This window comes from Diabrotica virgifera, chromosome 3, assembly GCF_917563875.1.
Source record: "Diabrotica virgifera virgifera chromosome 3, PGI_DIABVI_V3a".
NCBI lineage: Eukaryota > Metazoa > Arthropoda > Insecta > Coleoptera > Chrysomelidae > Diabrotica > Diabrotica virgifera.
In genome coordinates, this window is record NC_065445.1 from 9,375,955 (window position 1) to 9,395,778 (window position 19,824).

The 19,824-nt window shown below is 36.5% G+C and overlaps 1 protein-coding gene across 1 annotated transcript in view; it reads left to right on the plus strand.

Annotated features, from left to right (window-relative positions):
* LOC114324552 (DNA-dependent protein kinase catalytic subunit) overlaps positions 1–19,824 on the plus strand; it is a 105,402-nt gene that overhangs the window by 12,195 nt on the left and 73,383 nt on the right. Inside the window, exons 5-13 of the mRNA XM_028272413.2 lie at positions 969–1,177; positions 2,885–3,320; positions 3,689–4,489; positions 6,521–6,937; positions 9,235–9,434; positions 10,297–12,197; positions 14,044–14,599; positions 15,166–15,436; positions 17,689–17,988. Coding sequence (XP_028128214.2) covers positions 969–1,177; positions 2,885–3,320; positions 3,689–4,489; positions 6,521–6,937; positions 9,235–9,434; positions 10,297–12,197; positions 14,044–14,599; positions 15,166–15,436; positions 17,689–17,988 — 5,091 coding nt within the window. The remainder of the gene's footprint in view (positions 1–968; positions 1,178–2,884; positions 3,321–3,688; positions 4,490–6,520; positions 6,938–9,234; positions 9,435–10,296; positions 12,198–14,043; positions 14,600–15,165; positions 15,437–17,688; positions 17,989–19,824) is intronic.

Genomic DNA, 19,824 nt, shown 5'->3' on the forward strand with positions numbered 1-19,824 from the left:
TTTACCTACTCATTACAGCTAATGTACATACTATGTTGTTCTTTACTTGGTCTGCCAATACTTCTTCGTCCATTTGGTGACTTATCTCATGCTATTCGTACTATCCTATCCTCTGCCATTCTACTAATGTGTTCGTTCCACTCCTGTTTCCGTTTTGTCACCCATCCATTTATGTCCTCTACATTGCATGGTCTTCTTATGTTTTCGCTTCTCTCCCTATCCAACAGACTTTTCCCTGATATTCGTCGAAGTAATTTCATCTCTGTTTTTTCTAGTAGTCGTCTCATTCTAGATGTGTCAGGTCTTGTCTCCGCCGTGTATGTCAATATAGGTCTAATTGCTCCTTTATAGATTCTTGCTTTTGTGTCTTGTCTTAGGTATTTGTTCTTCCAGATTGTGTCATTAAGAGATCCCGCCACTTTACTTGCTTTTAAGCATTGTTGTCGTACTTCCTATTCAACATCTCCGTAACTGGTTATATCTATTCCCAGATATCTATACCTTGCTTCCTGCTTTATTATTTTCTCATCAATTTCGATTTTACATCGTAGTGGGTATTTAGATGTTGTCATACATTGGTTTTTTTCTATTGATATTATCATATTGTATTTCTTGGCTGTTGTATTTAAGATGTGTGTTAATCTTTGGAGATCGTCTTCTGTCTCGGCGATTAATATGGCGTCGTCTGCATAACATAATATTTGGATTTATTTGTTCCCCATTCTGTAACCATGACCTTTACGTACTGCTTTTATTATTTCATCCATTATTATATTAAAGAGCAGTGGGCTTAACGAGTCACCTTGTCTGACTCCGCTTTGTACTTGTATATTTTTATGTTTCAACAATTTTTTATTTTAATTTTGGACCTGGTTGGGGGGAAATTTCTCTCCTTCCCCCTCTGCCTTAGATCCGCCACTGATCTATTAGGATCATATTTAAATCATTATAATGTACTTATATTCTAGCCGCTATGAAGTTCCTCGGTGCTAACACCTTCTTATTCAAAGAGGAATTAGTCAAAGAGCATCAGTTTTGGCACGAAAAGCTGCTACTATGGTTGGCCTGTGGCGCTGAAGAACAAAAAGTAGGTTTAACGACTTTAAAGGCCATTTATCAGAGTATTTCTAAAAGTGCGGAAGACTGCAACGATGCTACATGTGTACCAATTATACAGGTATGTATAGGCAAAGTAAATAAAATAATTGTATGCGGGTCATTCATAAAAAAGGTTTCCTATGTTACTGAGAAGAATGCGACGTGCTGGTAGAAATCTGGCAACATTGCCTTACACATCACCTCCCCCTCTCTCTCACCCCACCACTTTCGCCTCGCTGCTTTGCTCAGTATCGGCCTAACAGCCTTCGAAGATGGAGGTACCGGTCTATGTTACCACCAATGTGAAAAGTTGCAAGAATATTGCTTGAAGATCGTAGCTTCACCATTAACTACCTTGCTTTGTATATTCCTGAGACTTGCCACATCACAATTCACAAAATATGAACAAAAAAATGAGGATATCACAAACTGTATACGCACTGGGTATCGCGACTGCTTACAGAAAATCACAAATGGCAACGTTTTTTCGAGTGTGTCCAGCAGTTTTTGCAAGAATGCGAAGACAACAAGGAAGAATTTTTGGATACCATTGTCACATGTGGGAGACATGGGTGTTTCTCGCATGTGGCAATGCTGAACGTGAGTCTTCGAGATCACATTGTCATAAATAAGCGTGTTGTTACTGCCTTCTGGTCCCAATTAATTAAAACTCTTATTTCTATTCAAATACATATATTTTTGGTTTACCATATCGATGACTAAATCATAATAACTTGTTTATAATCACGACCTATCTTAAACGTGGTTACTGCTAACTATTACAATAATCATAACAATAATAATAATGGTATCATATCATCGGGCGTTTACTTATATATTAGAATGAACTTTGCAACCTCACGCGTCGGCCTTGGTCAAGGGCGGACAATTTACTTTCAATAAAACATCTTTTGTACAGGGTGATATTATAATACCACAACATAACAAACCAACAAATCAAGCAAAGATCAGGAGTTCAAGACGTCATCGAAAGAGCTACGACGCTTACGTAGAACTGGGCAGGACACTTAGCTAGAACACAAGATGGACGGTGAAGAAGACGAATCATGGAATGGAGGCCCCGAAAATAAAAAGGCCCAGAAACTACCGACGATATAAAAAGAGTAGCGAGAAACTGGCTACAAGCGGCCCAGTGTAGACAACACTGGAAAGAATTGAGGGAGGCCTATGTCCAGCAGTGGACGCGATTGGCTAGTTGTTGATGATGATGATTGTCACATGCGAGAAACATGAGTGTTTCAATAAGGATTGAATTTGAATGACCTTGTTTATAAATTTTATTACATCATGTACTGACAAATTGAGTCGTCTAGTTCCAAAACCCGACAAATCCATTGAGGTCAAATGTTGGGAAATTCAAAATAAAGTGTTTTGGTATGAAAGTTAAGCTTATGGGTATGGATTGGATTTGCTGGATTTGGAAACCAACCCAATATTTCAAATGCAAATTAAGATTAGATTTGGAGGGTTTTGCATCGGAAATTCGGTATAAACTTGTAGAGGGCAAGATTACAAATCTGTTTATATGAGTAACTCAATATTCATAAAAAGTGGATTTGTCGGGTTTTGAAACTAGACGACCCAATTACTTTTCCACATATGTTACAAAAGCACCAAAAAATGTGCAAATGTGTTTTAAATATATCTTTTTGTTTAAATGTACGTTGTAAAGAAAGCAAAGATTTTGAAAATCATATTTTGGATTGAAAAATTTTAAGAACTGTAATAAAAAGATGAGTATTTAATTTCTGGTATTCGATTTTAGTACTTCCTGAACTACTGCAAAACCGTCCTGAACACAAAAGAAGCTTCGACCTTAGAGAAGCGACTATCAGTTTTCTGTCTACGAGTATTTTCTCAATCTTTCCACAAACATTTAAATCCACCAGAAGTAAAAGACCTGTTTCTATTCATAATGCAAGTGTTCGAAAAAACTTTTGTCCAGGACTACAAGGAAGATGACGACGAATGGGATTACCTTCCCGATTATATACAAACCATCGCCAACTTCATGCGATTCAAGCAGTTTGCAGCCAGCGAGTTTTTTTGTCTACAAAAAGGTGCTATTTCGATGATCAAATCATTCCACAGGTTGCCTATTCTGCAACATTATATTGTGACTGATGCCTTACTTCTCACCATATTTTATTTGAAGAATACTCAGTATTTTGATACGTTTATTGAAAATATCGTTTATCAAGGTAAGTAGCAGTTTTATTTTATTGTATATATTGGGAATTCTTCTTATGGTGCTGTCTCTTTTTTAAAATTTTTTATTTCGACTAGATCAGTACATGCTAGATTTGATTTCTGTATCTTCCTCCTGTAGACCCCCACGTTTCCTTATGTACCTTTTTGTGGTTAAACTTACTTCCACCTATTCTCGTTTATAGATCATGAACAGTATTCTCGTTTTGTCCACAAAACTGAATAAATTTTTTTCAAAGGAAAAGATATTATTTAAATACTATCGCAAAAAGATTAACGAAGATAATAAATTTACTTTCTCAAGAAAGCGAATTGTTAAAAATTTGAAAGGACCTTGCATTTATAGATTTCTGTATTTTAGGCGTTGTATGGTGCTGCTCCCACCAACATACGTCATTTGAGGCATTTTCGGAGGATTCCACACAGAAAATTATTACGGTCAAAAACTACTACCCTCTATGGACTAACATCTTAAAGCTATATTCCTACAAACACTACGACAAATACGAATTCTACATGCAAGACAGGAAATACGTTTTAGAGAGAATCATCCAAGAATTGGTCAAAACGTTAATGATTCTTGTAAATAAACTCAACGTGTCTGTCAAGTTAAAAGATGAGGACAGTGCCTTAACTGATTTAGAAAAGATATACCAACTAGAAGAAAGAAACGATTATTCCATATTTTTGAACGTCGTAGATTTTTATAAATTCATCTTTGACAACGTCGGAGCAGATCATGTGAAAAATTCCATTTGTAAGATGGTAGACCACCTTGTTGCGAAGTGCTTAAAGCATCCCTTAAACAGTGGGTTTTACAAACTTCTTTCGTACTGCTTGAAGATATCCAGACAACTGTCATTGTTCGATGGCAGCAGTGATTCCCAAGACGTAATCAACTGCAAAGAGACTTTGATGACTTTTCTGCCTGTACTTCTTCACAAGATGGTCGAATTCAAAGACGATTTGCTGATTTCTTCACTACAAGTACTGCTAGAGACTCCTGTTAGTATCATCACGCATACTCTTCCCTTATGCGTCACTCCATTTGTAAACGTCTTTGAGGTGGGGAGGAGTTATTTGCCTTTAGCGGAGATGGGCGTAGAAACGTTAGAACACTGGCAGAAGACATTACCAGTTGAAGACTTCGAGCAGTTTTTAGGTAAGTTCTTCATATAGACTAATTACTCGTGCGTGATCCAAGCGTTGTCGCTTGACGCTTGTTTCCAGCGTTTTCTGTCGAAGCAATCTTCAGTTTTTAAATTTCTGGCACATACTGGCAGATACTGCAACCCTGCAGACCTTCCGAGGCTAGCTCAACTTCAGCTCTCTACAGCTCAAACGTAACTGACTTTCTCGATATCCTCAAACTCAATCCTCAAAAATTCAACGCCCTTCCAAAAAATCATTCGATCTTCCCATCAATAATTTCAACGACCAATTACAGATTTAAGACACTTCCCTAATTAGAATCTCGACAAATAAGAAGTCACTTAGACATATTTTTAGCCACACCCTCTAACCTCTCAAATCTTCTTTTTCTACGCCATCGATATTTCCCAGCCAATCAAAGATTTACCAACTCATGGGTTTAGCGTTACCTTGGACAGAACTTTTCCTATGATAATAGCTGAATCGGCTCAAATAACATCTGGCCTCGCTGAACACTCTCAGAGCTCTTATCGTTAGAGATCTTATCAACAAAAATTCAGACTCTCGTCTCGAAAAATCATTAAACCTCTTTGAATTAAAACCGCTATTCTCAGTATAGTAAACAACTCGAGGTACTTATCTACGCCAAATCCCTGAGAAAAGTTAGATAAACAACATAATATCCGATGATCGATCCAATATTATGACAAACGAAAAAAAAATCACAAATGATCCAATTCCACGCAATACCCGATACAATTCCTGAAACGGATTTATGCATATAGGGTGGAACAAAAATAATATTAGGGTTTCGAAAACGTTAGTGACTTTCGTACCTGTTACAAGCAGGTACCATTTACTTCTCTAGACTAAGAGCGCCTCATATAGATATATTTTGAAGAGTGTAGGTGATATGCAGCAGCCTTGGATGGAGGAATCACTGAAGGAGGCAGAAAAATCAGAACCGGCGATCAAACTATTAACAAAAGTAAACCGAGCGTACCTAAATTACTTTGGTCTTATAGCCAAAAGAACGGGAACCGTGGAACTATTGATAGTGAAGGGAAGATAGAAGGACAAAGACCAGAAGGATGATGGGCAGAGCAAATGAAGACTCTGGTGGGAAAATCCCTACACGAAGCAGTCCATCTTGCACAGGTTCGCAACCAATGGAGACAGCAACCTAACAATATTTAGAGTGTCACCACACCCTGCCAAGGCTTCATGGAATGAGGAAGAGGATATACGCGTAACATTTAAGGGGTGGCCAAGCTCCTTGATAGTCCGAGCCACTTTTCATAAGTTGAAATTTTTCGCGAGCCGCAATTAAATACGTATTCAAAAAGTACATATGTAAAGAAGATACATATTTACAAATTTTTAACAGAAATTTTATTTATTGAAAACCGAAAAATTTACGAAATATTAAAACTTAATTACATATAGTTTTATTTTAAGTCTTGAAATCTATATACTCGTTAATGACTAAGATGTGTAATCCAAATTACAAATTATATCCGTAGCAAGTTAGCAAGAGTTATACAAATCTGTCTGGAGTCGGTTGATTTACTGACTTCTATTTTGCGCCACTCTTAATGCTCATTCGTACAGTTTTTGATGTGTCATATCATTTTAAAAGACATTTTGAAACATGGCACGATAATAATTTTTTTTAAATATAATAACACAAAATGTATCGAGACAACATTTATCGAGAGCCACAAGTAATCCTTCAAAGAGCCGCATGTGGCTCGCGAGCCGCAGTTTGGCCACCCCTCCAATAGAATGTTAAGTTTTATCTCTGGGCTGCTTTCTGAATGCCGATATAATCGGCTAGACTCCGGATCTGTATAGCGATGTGTTTGAAAAAATTCTAGTTACTGCGTGTCATTTCCATGGTAACCGCATCTAGCTTTATCAAATCGACGACCCCGAGAAGAGTGCGAACACCTAAAACAAAAGTAATTATTCTAAAATTATGTCAATTTTCTAATTTTTGTTTCATCTCCTGTAGTTAAGTTACATGCATTTTTCGTTATAGGTAAAATAATCTCCAGTTTGGATAGTTTCTTGCGCAGCAAATCACTCAAAGGCTACAGCAGTCAACCTGTCCAAAAAAGACGCAAAACCATGCAAGCCTTAAAGAAGCGAAAAGTTCTAGAAGAAACCGAACCAGAGCTAGTGAAACTACAGAGGAAAATACTATCTTTCATCGGTCGTCAGAGCTTCAAGACCTGCCAAAATTTTGTCTTTTCCGATAGTACGTTCGTCAAAAATTTGATAGGCGGCCAAAGCTCTCATTTGAAAGTATCTTTACCATACGATATTCAACTGGATGTTTATTTGGATACTTTTTTACCGAGAATAATAGATTTGGCTCTTTATAGTAGCGATAGAAAAACGAGAATTACTTCATGCGAGTTGCTGCAGGCTTGTGCGATGGTGTTTTTAGGCAGAGGTAAGTAGTGTATAAGCTAATTTTATAATAATTCAGTCAATTTGTCCTCTACGAGCCCCCTAGTGGGAAAGTTTTGGGGTAGTTCTGATTTATTTCATTATATATGTATTCTGGGCTGCTGAATCCGAATATGAGGTTTGCAGACAAAATTTCGGGACGGAACATTGAAAAAATCGAAAAATTTCTGCTTTTTCTCGCTTTTTCACTTAAATCTCGAAAACTATTAACTTTTGGTAAATCATCTGTGCACAAAAATTAAACTACTTAAAATTCTCTACAAATATCACTATTTACTTTTTTTTCAGACGAACCGTTCGGTCTAAAGAGCAAGTTGAAAATTGTCAATTTTTAACGGTCTCTGTAAAACTCACTTTATTTTTTATTAGAATGCTGTCATTTGATAAATTTCTCCTAGTTTTCTGCACAAATAAGTAAAAAGAAAAAAAAAAGGTCGAAATTGTACAAATTCAGTATCACAAAAGGTAGAACTCAAACAATATAAAACTTAAAATATTGTGACTATTAATATTACAAATTAAAATTCAGAACAAATTAAAGTACAAAATGTTGTATTATATAAAACTATATGAGCCGTTGTCTTTTAGAAGGTGCTGGCTGTGGTCCCGATACATATTCTGCTTGTTCTGGAAAATAAAAGAGATAGTTTCAGTTATAAAGGGGAGATGAGGATTGCAAAATATATTGTGAGATTAAACATACCTTCCGCATTGTGCTGAGGTTCTTCGATGGCATCATGTCCTGGCTCAGGATCTGATTGCTCCATCGTCAGCGTCAGGGGTTGTTCTCCTGGAAAATAAAAGAGGTAGTGAGATACTGACTTGTGATCATATATCAAGGAGAGATGAATGATCACGAAATAACTTGTGAGATTCTACATACCTCTGTCTCTTTTTCAGTCTCTTCTACGTCTATATCAGAGCGGTCTTCCGGGGGCTCAACGTTGTCACACAGTCCTTCGAATGATGTGCAAATTCAATGGCCCGCCTTCCTGCATCCACAATTGCGTTGTCGGCCCTTTTTACATTTACAAGAAATATACTGTAGTAGTGAGTTTAGTGAAGGGTCCAAATAGGTCTGGATCCCGCGTATGAAAAAAAAGTTGATTAATAGCAGCTGAAAATTTGTTAATAGCTTAAGGGTGTCTAGTCGGACAAACTTTGATATATGGGAACACTGGGACAGGGGAAGTTTTAATTGTGGAACAGGTTAAAAATTTGGAACGGTCAGACCACGAAAACGGCACATGTATTTTGTCCGACAGAACAGACTTAAACTCTCCGAACAGAGATTAAACTCTCATGCAAAAATCAGACTGCTATTTATCACCAAATGGGCGTTTTAATGAGTGGAACATTTAGAATATGTCAAATGACAGGAATTATGACAGGTGATAAATAGCAGTCTGATTTTTGCATGAGAGTTTAATCTCTGTTCGGAGAGTTTAAGTCTGTTCTGTCGGACAAAATAAATGTGCCGTTTTAGTGGTCTGACCGTTCCAAATTTTTAACCTGTTCCACAATTAAAACTGCCCCTGTTACAGTATTCCCATATATCAAAGTTTATCCGACTAGACACCCTTAAGCTATTAACAATTTTTCAGCTTGCTATTAATCAACTTTTTTTTTCATACGCGGGATCCAGACCTAAAAGTAGTTGGCACTGGCACGAGACCATTAGTAGTTTTTTTTTCCAACCCCAATCACTAAAATATTTTGTTGCTCGTCAGGTGTGGCTTGATATAAGGATAACCATTGCTGCACCTGATAGTAAACTCTAAGTGAATGTTCTCGTGCAGCAGCTTCGGTAGGGGGTAATGAGACATGTTGGTCTTATTTTTGAATGATAAAGATACGTATTGTCTGTATCTAAAATTGTTCAGACTGGTCTCTTTTTTCTTCCATATAGAGCCATGAGAAACATGTTTCCTGCTGTGGCAACCTGATCTTGATGTGCATTAGGGTCTTTAAAAGCCTCAATGGTTGGTTGTAAGTCTGTGTTCTTCTGCAGGACTTTAAGGAATTTCAATCTCCCCTGATTAAACAATGCAGAAATAGTATCACAACCACTCATCGCATGTAGGAATAAGATATGGTCCATTAGGGTTTTTTCAGCAGCCAGATGAGGGTTGCAGAAGCTTTGCGAAACCTTCAGTATCGCTAGAAACCAGATTCTTGCTCGGATTTGAATACCGTTAATTATTTTTACACATAGATAAATCAGCATATTGGCATTTTACTTTTTTTGATGCAATGCATTACAATGAAACTTTTTTTTAGCCAAACAAATGTCCACAGCTGGTTTAGAAGAGTTGAATGACATGTTGAAAACTATCGCTACGCCACTGCTCTTGTTGAGCTGTGACATCGACCAGGTCGTTAGACAAATATTTCAGCCGTTGTTTCTGCAGATAGTCCACTGGTACACCTCTCCTAAGGCCCGTGGGCAGCATACTAGTATCATCATCGATACGCTTCTGGTAGGCATACAAATACATGTAAACGGTTCTATAGCGTTCTAAGCCTTCCGATACCCAATCGCCAAGCCTGTCAATCTAGCCAGTCTCTTTCTTGTAGATTTCTTTCTGACATGGCTTTTGTAATTCCTTGTTTCCAGGAGGTCGGTGGCCTTCCTCTTTTCCCTTTTTCTGGCGGTATCCAGCTCATTGTAATTTTGGATAGTCTTTCATCTCCCATTCGTTGAACGTGTCCATACCAAGTGAGTTGGTTTCGTTGTACCTCTTCCAATATTGTTTTCTGCTTACCTACTTTTTCTCTGATCTCTTCATTTTGAACATGGTCACATTTTGATATTCTGGCAGCTCTTCTAAAAAAATCCATTTCGGGATCAAATCAAATCCATTCTTTAAGATCCAGCCAAATTGATTATCGGATATTTCGGTTTCTTCGCGTATCCGTCTATCCATTACTCTCTCCCATATTTTCATGGTGTGACTAAGTAGTTTTATAGCCCTGCAGTTTGTACATTGTTGTATATCTCCCTTGTTTTTGTAGACAGGTACTAATATACTGCTTCTCCATTCGTCTGGCATTTGTCCAACTTCCATAATTCTATTAAATAGACCTGCTAGCCAAGTTATTCCTGTCTCTCCCAATGCTCTCCATACTTCCCCAGGAATATCATCTGGTCCGACTGCTTTTCCTTTCTTTATTTTTTGAAGCGCTTGAGCCACTTCCACGTTTGTTATTTTGGTAACCATTGTTAGTTGTTACTGTCTCCGTTAGCTCGACAGGCTATTTGTCAAATTCTTCATTTAATCTAGTCTAGTAACTGTTAGTAAACTGTCTAGTAACTCTTAGTAAACCAGTTATATTTTTTAGGAAGGAATAACACACCCGACCAACTCGAACCTCAAAGACTTTTCCGGCAAATGTTTGAGTGAATTCGTGAAATGGACCATCAAACACGAAAACCTGGATCCCACACCGAGCATAAAAGTGCTTATAAAAAATATGCGCTTCTTCAGCAGCCATCCCGATCCAATCAAAAAGCTAGGTGCAGCTCTTATCTTCAACAGCACCTACAGAGAGCTCAGAGAAGAAGAACGTATAGTAAATGTGTTTTGGTTGGAAATTTTACATATTTTTGTTCTGAGTTTGGATGCTGTACTGGATCATGAAGAAACAACCACTGTTGTGCAGTTAAAACGTTCTCTCGCTCATCTCCAACGAGTGATCATGGAAAAACCTGGGATTTTTCGCAAAGAAGATAAGAAACGCCGAGTACCGAACGATCTGGGCACAGGAGTACTTACAGACGTCTCTATATGGTTGCTGAACCAAACAGGAAGTCGAAGCATACACTGCAGAGAAGCCTGTATGGGATTATTCGTAAATATGGCTCCATTATCGAACACAAATAAAATAAACTTGCACGAATTCATAGTAGAACATTTAGATACTACTGTAGCGAATCTATATGACGTGAAAGTGGTCAAGTTTTCCTCTCTAAGCGAGCAATCCTACTGCGACTGCGCCAATTTCCTAAACTACCTTCGTAATCTATTGTGCTGCGTAGATGGCTATAAGTTTATTGTTAAAAACAACTTAGAAACAGTTAATTTTGACGAAGGTGTATTCAGCGAAACGCAGGAGTTTTTGGAAAAACTACAAACGGCAGATCTGAGTACGTGTTTGAGTTTAATCGCTAGAAAATCTTGGACATTCACTACCTTGGACAAAGATATGTTTCTAACCTTGAAATCAGCGTGTATACTATCGATTCTAAAGTTGTATAACGCTATAATTCACAATGAACCTCTCTGTCGTAAATCAAACTCTATATGGACAAAAGAATTTTATAAATTAGTAGCTTATTTAGTGCTAACTCCACAAGAACTGGGTTTAGTAAACCTCATCAATACAGAATACACAGAAATCCTAGTGATCCTGTTAAATACGTTACCAAGTAAACTCCCAAAAGCTTCTGTGGCTGATTTAAAATCGACATTGATGGATATTATACAAAATTACAGTTATTCTTCTATCGATCCAGAAAAGAACATGTCGTTAAAACAGAGGAACTTGCTAAAGGGCGTGGTTTTGCTCCATAGCACCACAATTGGACAAAACATGCAACTGACTCCACATGCCAACAACTTGGTAGAGACTTACTTTAAAAATTTTGGGCAAAAAGCTTCTGATGGGACGATATTTATAAACCATTTGCAAGATACAACGTTGAGTTACACCGTTGGCCTTTTGAAGTTTGTGTTGACTGAGAATAATAGTGCAAAGAAACTTATCGACCCAGTTCATTCTGATTTGTATGTTCAAAGTGTTGATATGGGAAAGAAACTACCGTTTGGATTGTATTTTTTTAATACATTTGCTGAAGCCGTTATTCCTGCCGTTGTACGAGATTTTGAAACGTTTTTGAAGCTGTCGTTGGACAAAAAAGATATCAAACTTACCGTAGACATTATCATGCATGTTTTAAGAAATGTTATCAAAGATAAACAGTACAAACAGTCATTTAATGAGATTGCGAACTGTTTATTGACGTTTTGGAGCCGCTTTGCCGAGTATTTCAGTGTTAGTAAGGAAAATATTACTCTTGGTATGGAGTTTTTAACACTTTTTGTCCAAATTTGCGATTCTGGGTCTTCTGACATGCAAGATTGGTTGGTGGACTGTATGATGAGAGAGAATGGAGTCGATTGTATAGAAATATTTGAACTGCTGGCGAAGATAACAAGGAGTGATGTATCAGAAGAGCAAAGGTGAGTTTTTATATTATTATTATTTTGAGTTGGCGCCTGCATTTACTTTTACTGCCTACAATTTCTATATCTTCGATTTATTCATGATGGGAGAAATAACAACTAACTATTTTTAATGGGAAATAAGCCACAGTTTTACTAAAAAAATGATTTTATTAACGTTTCGACGTAGAAGGGTACTGCCCTGTAACGTTTCAGCATAGAATTTTGCGCACCAACTGAGTTGGTGTATGTGGCCTGAAAATGACTACGGTATTTTCAAGGGACAATTAAACGTGACCATCTTTTACATTCAAACTCTTCTTCTATGAGAGTATATATTCTTTGATACAAGGAAAAGTGGAAGAAAACTTTCATGGCTGCGTAATATTAGAAGTATCGGTGGAGAAATAGACGGAGAGGCAGCGCCGAAAATTCTCTCTGAATTTACTAGTTTTTTCACAGTTGACTACCGTGATTGTGCAGAGAAACATACTGCGGTCGGTCAAGCGAAACGTAGAAAAGGTGGTACTGACAGCTTGTCAAAGTTGCTTACCTGCGGAGGTAATTAAATCCATTTACTAAGGCTGAAAATCAGTACACACATTTTAAATTAAGTATAAATAAAAGTTATTATAGTCGGTCAGCTGTATGACGGGACAGAGCCGGTCGGTCGGCCCTAGTGAATGTACAGGGTTATTCACTATATTTTGACCCCCTTGTAAACTGCTTTATTTACAGAATTAGAAAAAAATGTAAAATACAAAAGTTATTCTATTTTTTAATTATGATTTTTGACATATATCGTACTAGTGACGTCATCCATCTGAGCGTGATGATGTAATCGACTATTTTTTAAATGAGAATAGGGGTCGTGTGCTAGCTCATTTGAAAGGTTATTCAATTCTCTATGCAGTAATATAAACATTAAGATCATTATTTATACAGGGTGTCCAATTTTTTTTAAATATTAATTAAACAATTAATTTAATTAAAAAAAAAATTTGGACACCCTGTATAATCAATCATGTTAATGTTTATATTACTGAATAGGGAATTGAATAACCTTTCAAATGAGCTAGATCACGACCCCTATTCTCATTAAAAAAAAATAGTCGATTACCCAGACGAATTAAATAGTCGAAGCCCAGATGGATGACGTCACTAGTATGATATATATGTCAAAAAATCATAATTTAAAAATTGAATGTTTTGTATTTTACATTTTTTTCTAATTCTGTAAATAAAGCAGTTTAGAGGGGGGGTCAAAATATAGTGAATAACCCTGTACATTCATTGGGGCCGACCGACCGGCTCTGTCCCGTCATACAGCTGACCGACTATAATAACTTTTATTTATATTTAATTTAGAATGTGTGTACTGATTTTCAGCCTTAGTAAATGGATGTAATTACCTCCGCAGGTAAGCAACTTTGACAAGCTGTCAGTACCACCTGTTCTACGTTTCGCTTGACCGACCGCAGTATGTTTCTCTACACAATCACAGTAATCAACTGTGAAATAACTAGCTTTAGTAAATTCAGAGACATTTTTTAGCGCTGCCTCTTGGACTAAAAGGTTTCAGGAAATTGTAAACAGGATGACGGCCAACGTCTGAATAAAGACACGGCACCTAATTAAGGAGAATTCTATGTCACCAACCATTTTTGTTCCCCTCCCAATCACGTATACTCCGTTTTAGACTTGCCAACCGCAAGTCCTCCATCTTCAATTGCCCTTCTCCAACTTCTCCAACATTTCTTTGCTCTCTTCCAAGGAACGTTGGAGGGTTGGAGAAGCGCTATTGCAGAGGGAGGACCTTCATTTATTCATTATTTACTATAAAATACAAAATTTTCTGTTTTAGCTCCAGCTTGAAGACTTTGTTGATGCTGTTGAACGAAAAAATCGCTTCCCAGTCATCAAATCAAGAAATTGTCACTAACAGTTTCAACAAACTGCTTACATTCTTCCCCGTGGTAAAATCACCGATAATTTTCGAACATTTAACAGAAATATACGTGAAAATACCCCCAAGTGTAGATATAAACACACTACTAAGAAAATTCATGTACCAACTAGATACAGGTGTTCACCCTTTATTCCTAGCACACATATACACCATGGTTTTGAAGAAACCTCAACATTGGTACAAGATTGCGAAAGATATCCTGCCTGTGGTGTTTCAGATTTGTAACATAGACTCCTTCGAGCAATTTTTCGTTAACAACATTAAGAACATGCTCGCAATTTTGGAAGGAAACAATCTAGAAGAGTCCATTGTTATTTTCATACTTGTGGAAATTCTGTTTTTGAGGGTTGCTATCGGGACTGAAGAACGGAAAGATTGTGCTATTTGCGCAGCTTCAGAAGAACCCAAATTACTTGGAAAGTTATTGTCGTTTACGTTTAAAGCGTTTAAGGTAAGTATAAACAATTTATCAGTAGAATCAACTATTTTTTGATAGAAATCCTCGTTAAGGGGTGGAGGTTATGGTTTGAACTTCTTCTTCCTGCTTCCTTAATAGGCTCGCGCCTGTTCTATCTTCGGATGCCTCCTCATCAGATATCCAAGTTGTCTCTCTCTCTTTGACTCACGCTGTCTTTTTTATGAATTGTCTTTAGGCCATTGTTTAGAATGCCATATTTGGCTACAGAGTAGATGAAGTAATTTTACGCCAGTTTCTTCTGTGGCTTTGAGCATTTCTGCTGTTATCATATCTGGACCTAATGCTTTATTATATTTGAGCTTACTGATCGCCAGTCTTACTTCATTTTCAAGTATATCAGGTTCTGCTTCCACCTCGTCAGGGATTTGGTTAACAAGTTCTTGGCGTTGATCATCTTTATATAGGTCCCTGCAATACGATCTCCATGTTTCTGCTATATCTTCTCTGTTTGTTCTTTTGAAGTCTCTTGTTAGGTAGCAGCAACACATAAGCCATAAACCTCTTACATTCTATAAACTATAATATTACTTTGCCTTTAGGTAACTGATACACAAGAAGACATTTTGAGACGATATAAATGCCACGCATATAACGCCACTGCATCTATTATCAGCAATTCGTTAAAGAAAGAAGTTTTTTACAAAAAATTATTTAAGAGAGAAGGCGACAATAATGAAGATATCTTATGGCACGCTATCATTAATACTAGCATTAACTACGATTTTCCGAAAAATTTTGATTCGTTGCCGACGCAGAAGAAGATTTTGGTGAATATTCGCGATGAACTTAGGAAAAGTCGACATAACGCTGGTAAGTTGTGACTTTTTATCTCTTGTTATCTCGATGTAGTGCTCAAGTATCTAGAGTTACCTATTGTACTCAACAATGACTGAGTTCAATATCGATCAAACATAGACGTCTGATATGAAGTAGAAACTATAAACTTATTTCAATGGGAAATCAATGGGAATATTAATATACATTCAGCTTAACTAATTCACTTTACATTTCTGATATTAACATTCATGTTATTCCCTCTTTCTAGATTCTTTTAAATCATAATTTTAGTTTATCTGACATTTTAACATCTTTTAGGTCATAATCATTAAATACATACTATTCTTTCAGTAATTTAATTAAAATTATATTTTTTTCAACCTATCATATCAGGCAACCATCATTACTTGTTTTCAACTTTCTTCTGCTAAACACTCTTCTCTCGTTAATTTTAACCTTTTGCATTCATTCTAACGTGGACAACCTTCGTTCTAGGCATTGAAGATGATCTGATCTAGATTGAAAACGTTTTGCGAATCCTTTTGGATTACTTTTAATGGTTTTTAATAAACTTTTTTATACCATTGTACAAACGAAGTTTTTACTTCTGTATGATAAACCTATTTATTTCGTAGGATTTCTGTTCAATGATTAAGGGCACCCGAAGTCCCATTTAACGACAATGTTAATATTATGTCACATAGCTCTGTAAGAAAAGCATTTAGAGACCTATTTTTTTATTTTGAAACTACATAGATGTATTGTTTAATCCCGCGTAGATTTTTGTAAAGTTAGAGTGAAAGAAACATTTATTTTAAAAATTTTTGAAAATACTTTTACAAAAAAACCCAAAAAAGTTTAGATTTTATTTTTTATTGGACTTGTTTTTGTACATTTTTCAATAAAACTTTACCCGGAACTTGATATTATCTATCTACAACTTCTGTAAAAATTTGGACCTTCTATCATCTAAGGATCCAGAGATATTTGACATCAAAAGTTAAAAAATCCAGTATTCGGGAAATCGCAAAAACATAAAACACCCTAATATGCTATAAAGAAAGCTAATTTGGTGGTATTCCCTCCAGTAGTTGTAAAGGAAAGATAACGAGGCGGAAGGAGTATAGGAAGAAGGAGAGTGCCATGGTTAAAGAATTTAAGGGACTGGTTTAGATGCAGTTCTATAGAACTCTTTAGAGCAGCGGTGGATACAGTAAAGATAGTGATGATGATATCCAACCTCCGATTAGGAGACGGCACTTGAAGAAGAAGAAGTTGTAAGCCCCCCTCCCCTTAGGATCATCCTGGTTACGCCGTTGACCGATACACGGTAAGTTGAGTGAAGACCTTCAACAAACAAATAATTTTGAAATCATGGATATTTTATACTATAATGTGTTATATATCCTTGGAAAGAGAAGATTTCAGAGAGTAGTTTTCAATCATAACCCAAAAAAAACTTGAAAAAATACAATTTTCGGACTTTGGCTGCCCATAAGGGTTAAAAAACTATATTACAAAAGACTGCTTTTTTTTCATCGCTGTTTTGTCATCATCAACATAACTGTTATTATTCTTGAAATTTTGATAGATAGCATTTGATGACATATGTCAAAATAATGTGGTTGTTGAACCACAGGTATGAAAATCCCAAGGAAAAAGTTATCCTTATTTTTATTTCAAGAAAATGCCTGGTTTTTTCAAAGTTGTAGTCTAAGTTAGAATTCCGATATCAAAGTCCACCTTTGCTTTCTGTTGGTGTTCGGTTTCTGGTTTCTCATCTTTTGCAACATTTCCAAGTCTATTATCATTCATTCCATTACCGTGCCCCACCCCTCATGTTCTTTTTCTGATTCCAGACCATTTTACAACATCCCCCTCCCCCTTAGGATCATCCTGGTTACGCCGTTGCTGGATCCTGATATTGAACTCCGTGAGAAATCTGAATCATCAACTCCAAAGGACACTATCAGTTAATTAAAGCGTAGATAGATTAAGACTCGCAGTCATATTTCATTACAAAGCAAAGCCGCTATAATAAAGAGCAAGGCTATGTACATTTAAGGTTGTTACCTAGAAAGGTAACTTACTTGTAATGGGTAGCTCTGTTAGACACCATTCAGTAAAATATAAGTTTAATTTAAATAAAAAGTATTCTGATAGAACTCGGTTTTCTGTTAATATCTACACTTTCTTATACCTTTTCCTGGTTTCTATCTCTAGCGCGCATCGAATGGGAGTGGTAGAAGTAGACTGTTATTAATAAACGATCATCACTTTTTCAGATAATATGTCCAAAAGCTTACACTACATCGAATCTCAAAGACTTTTTAACAGTTCCTTAAGCGAAGATGTCACTAAATTCGACTTTACCAATAGCGTACTACGTTCCGAAAGTGCCGGAATGAAAAAGATGCAAGAGAACAGGCGATTTCAGGTCGAGTTGTTTTTAGATGCAACGGAAATAAATGAACACGAATGTATGGGCACCGTTTGTAGTGTCATCCAGCACATGTTTGATACAGGAGTGTGCCAGATGCCTTTTGATGACGAGGAAAATATAGCTTTACCAGAGTGGATGAAATGTGAGTATATTTATCTAATTTTGTGATATTTACATATAAGTGATGGATTCTACCTACAAAACAAAAACAAAGTAAAACAAAGATAAGGTTATTCAACAGCAACGTGAAGACTGTGCTACTATATGGAGCAGAAACTTGGAAAGTGCCTAGAAAATGTATCAGACAGATGCAGGTGTTCATAAATAAACGTCTAAGGAAGATTCTTAACATTTACTGTCCAAATCGCATATCAAACCAAGAGTTATGGACAATAACTAACCAGGAACCTATAAATAAGACAATATGCAATAGGAAATGAAGTTGGATGGGGCACACACTAAGGAGACCTGACACAGCCATAGCGAGGCAAGCCCTAGAATACACACCACATGGAAAGAGAAGACCAGGTAGACCCGTAGAAACGTGGAAAAGAAGTATTGAGAAAGAAATTAATGCTATTGGGGAAAACCTGGACAGAAATAAATATCAGTGCAAAGGATCGGACAGAATGGAGGCAGACAGTTGACGCCCTATTAGACCGAGAGGCAACGCTGAAAAATCTCTTTGAATTTACTAAAGCTAGATTTTTCACAGTTGATTGCTGTGACTGTGTAGAGAAACATACTGCGGTTGGTCAAGCGAAACATAGAACAGGGGTTACTGAGAGGGTATCAAAGTTGCTTTCCTACGAAGGTAATTAAATCCATTTACTAAGGCTGAAAATCAGTACACACATTCTATATAAATAAAAGTTATTATAGTCGGTCAGCTGTATGACGGGACAGAGCCGGTCGGTCGGCCCCAATAGTCGATTGAGGAAATGGAAGCATTTTGGCTCGCAATTTTTTTGGTCCAGCATGGATTTACTTGAAATTTTCACAGAAGGTAGGGAATAGTCCAAGGATCATTTTCTATATCATGCCGCTATCATACGCTAAAACCCTGGGGGTGGTTGCCACCCCACCTCGAGGGTGGGATTTTTTTTATTACATTTTAACCATGTAATTCGATGGAAAAAGTGGTTCTAAGAAAAAAATGTTTTTTACATTTTCTTCGTAAAACTAATATTTTTCGAGTTATTCGCGCTTGAAAATAACAGTTTTTCGACGAAAAGTTCGACTTTTTTAGAGGGTTTTTTGAGAATACCTCGAAAAATATGCATTTAATTAAAAAAACTGTAGATATCAACATTGTATCTTTTAGTAACACAAACCGAATTCTTTTCCAATAATATCTTTAAGACCAATACAAACCGAGATACGGCATGTTAAAGGTTAGCTTTTTTTAACAGGAATACATTTAAGGAATACAGCCTTATAGCTCTTTAAAAATCCTACAAAATCATTTTTGAAGAAACTTTTTATCTTCAAAAATATATAGAATTTTTTTTTGAGGTATTCTCAAAAAACCCTCTAAAAAATATTTTTTTGGTTGAAAAACTGTTATTTTCAAGCGCGAATAACTCGAAAAATATTAGTTTTACGAAGAAAATATAAAAAACATTTTTTTCTTAGAATCACTTTTTCCATCGAATTACATGGTTAAAATGTAATAAAAAATTCCCACCCCCAAGGTTTTAGCGTATGAATGCGGCATGATATAGAAAATGATCCTTGGACTATTCCCTACCTTCTGTGCAAATTTCAAGTAAATCCATGCTGGACAAAAAAATTGCGAGGCAAATTGCTTCATTTCCTCAATCGACTATAGGGCTTTCATTCACAGTCATTTGTTTCGAGCTTCTGTCATGTGTCACATAATATTATATCGACGTCATACGTTATTATTTATACCAATGATACAAACCAAAGTTGTATGACGTTGTATGACGTAGATATATTAATCGTGACACAAGCT